Source organism: Rutidosis leptorrhynchoides, chromosome 2, assembly GCF_046630445.1.
Source record: "Rutidosis leptorrhynchoides isolate AG116_Rl617_1_P2 chromosome 2, CSIRO_AGI_Rlap_v1, whole genome shotgun sequence".
NCBI lineage: Eukaryota > Viridiplantae > Streptophyta > Magnoliopsida > Asterales > Asteraceae > Rutidosis > Rutidosis leptorrhynchoides.
In genome coordinates, this window is record NC_092334.1 from 190,397,745 (window position 1) to 190,399,980 (window position 2,236).

At 45.0% G+C, this 2,236-nt stretch overlaps 1 protein-coding gene across 1 annotated transcript; it reads left to right on the forward strand.

Annotated features, from left to right (window-relative positions):
- Positions 1-475: 475 nt before the first annotated feature.
- On the forward strand, positions 476-1,868 carry LOC139888489 (uncharacterized). The gene is made up of 3 exons (XM_071871495.1): positions 476-574; positions 666-1,448; positions 1,863-1,868. Exons 1-3 carry the CDS (start codon positions 476-478, stop codon positions 1,866-1,868), a joined length of 888 nt encoding a protein of 295 aa, XP_071727596.1.
- The last annotated feature ends 368 nt before the right edge of the window (positions 1,869-2,236 follow it).

Below are 2,236 nucleotides of genomic sequence, written 5' to 3' on the forward strand. Positions count from 1 at the left end.
ATCCGGATGATTTCCTGCAAATCTTCGAGGGCGCCATGAAAACCCAACACTGGAGTGACGAGGTGGCGAGTCATCTCTTTCTGACGGTACTACAGTCGACTGCCAGGGAATGGTTCGCAAAATTCCCACCTAATGGAATCACGTGCTTTGCAGACTTGCGGGAAAAGTTCCTCATGCAATATCAGAACCTCTGTCGACACACGTATACGCACCTGTATGCTCACGAAATACCAATGTACCGGGGAGAGAAAATTGAAAGCTTCATTAGAAGGTATATGCTGGAGTGTCAAAAAATACCAGGACTCCCGGAAACACATCCGATTTCCAGATTCATAACATGCCTGGATAAAGATGCACACCCGTCACTCGTCTCTGCAACTCCGGTAGAACATTCCGAGTATATTTGCAGACGCAGTATAGGTAGCGAGGCAGTACCAACACTCTGGAAGGGAAAGACAAGACGGGTATCGCCGGGATGAAAACAAAAGAGAAGAGGAAAGAAGAAGCGAGAGCAGGCACCGTCACGACAGCAGCAGGCGCAGCGAAAGCTATCACAAAGGCCACAACAGTCATGGCAAAAGCCATGATAGCCACAGGCATGATAAGAACAGCCGAAGACCATATGATAAGGGGTCCCTAATCGACATCCTCTCCAAAACTCCAAGGAGATACTGTTAACGGAACCCGTGAAGGCAAAGTTTACTCCTCCGGCACCACTGGAAAAGCGTGACAGCCAAAAGTCAGACAAGTATTGTGAGTTCCATGAGGACAATGGCCATGACACCGATGAATGCAAGGCGCTAATACGTGAAATCATCGCCAAAGACAAAACAGGCGAACTCAATCACTTGTTGTCAGGACGGAAGTTCAAGAAGGCCGACCCTAACAAAACATTCAGTTGGCAGAAGGAAGACGGTAAGAAGCGTGAGAAGGCGAAAGATAAAGTTGTAATCAACATGATTAGTATCGAAAAAGATGAGTTCGACCCCTGGAGAGACGCGGAAATCACATTCCCTAGGTTACTGACACGGTACGCTCGGGAAGAACCTGTGGTGATTGACGGCCTGATAGACGGCTTTCGTGTCCAGGAAATGTACACTGAAACTGGGAGTGAGGTTGATGTCTTGTACGCCCATTGCCTTTCCCAACTCCCAAAATATGTCGGTAGAAAAATGAGGCACTCCAACGCCATTATCTCTGGATTTGCGGGCTCTACTGAAGAACCCATAGGAGGACTCAAAGCAACGGTAACGGTAGGCACACAGCCCTACCTCCGTAGTGAGGTCATTGACTTTTATGTGGTCAAATCTGTGACCGCCACAAACGTGATCTTGGGAAGAAACTTCTTCAGAAAGTTTAGCGCCATAGCCTCCACTGCTCACGGCTTGCTTAAATTTCCAACCCGAAAAGGTGTGGCTACAGTCGAATCGACCCGACAGCCTTTCCCGGTAAGAGGCAGTACTCAAGTCACACGAAGAACACAAGTAAGCAATACACCGCACATTTTGGAAGAAAAACTTATGTCAATGCTTAAACGGCTAGGTTACCTTGAGCCCAACTAACTCTTACAAGAATGAAAAAGGGAGTACCGGCTGGCGCTATCAGCCGGGATGGGAAGAACAATTTATCAATAACCATAGAACAACTGAACACCTTAGTCGGGCACCAAAATGTTCCAGGCCAGAAATTCGTGAAAGCTCCAACCGAGATGGAACGCCCGCTAAGGGAAACAAAAGTGGCTAGATGCTACACTGAAATTTAGATGGATACTGTGACTGAAACTGATCACTTCAACTTAAGGCTATCTTGATGTTTGTCTTCTTTTTCAATAAAGAATCTATGTATGTTTTTTTCATTTTCAGGAATGAATAAAGGCATTTTACCGCTTACAATAACTTGTTCAGTACGTTATTTACAAACGATGTTCATATAATAATAACCGGTTAGCGGCAGATGGATTCTGGCATCCGCATAAGTCCCACACTAGTTATTTTGTACCCCTTTAAGAGGTGATTGTCTAGCCCTCGTCGGTACAAGTTTATACTGATAAACGGCCAATGAGTAGATGGCATAAACACGCGTGACTGCACGGTGTATACGCCAAAACTAACACAAATGTATTCTAGACATACATACAAAGATATGAACTAGTTCAACTCAAGAAAAATCGACAAAATGTACTTGAAATTACAATTTCATTAGCTATACATGATTCATTACAAGTTTCACCAAAAGT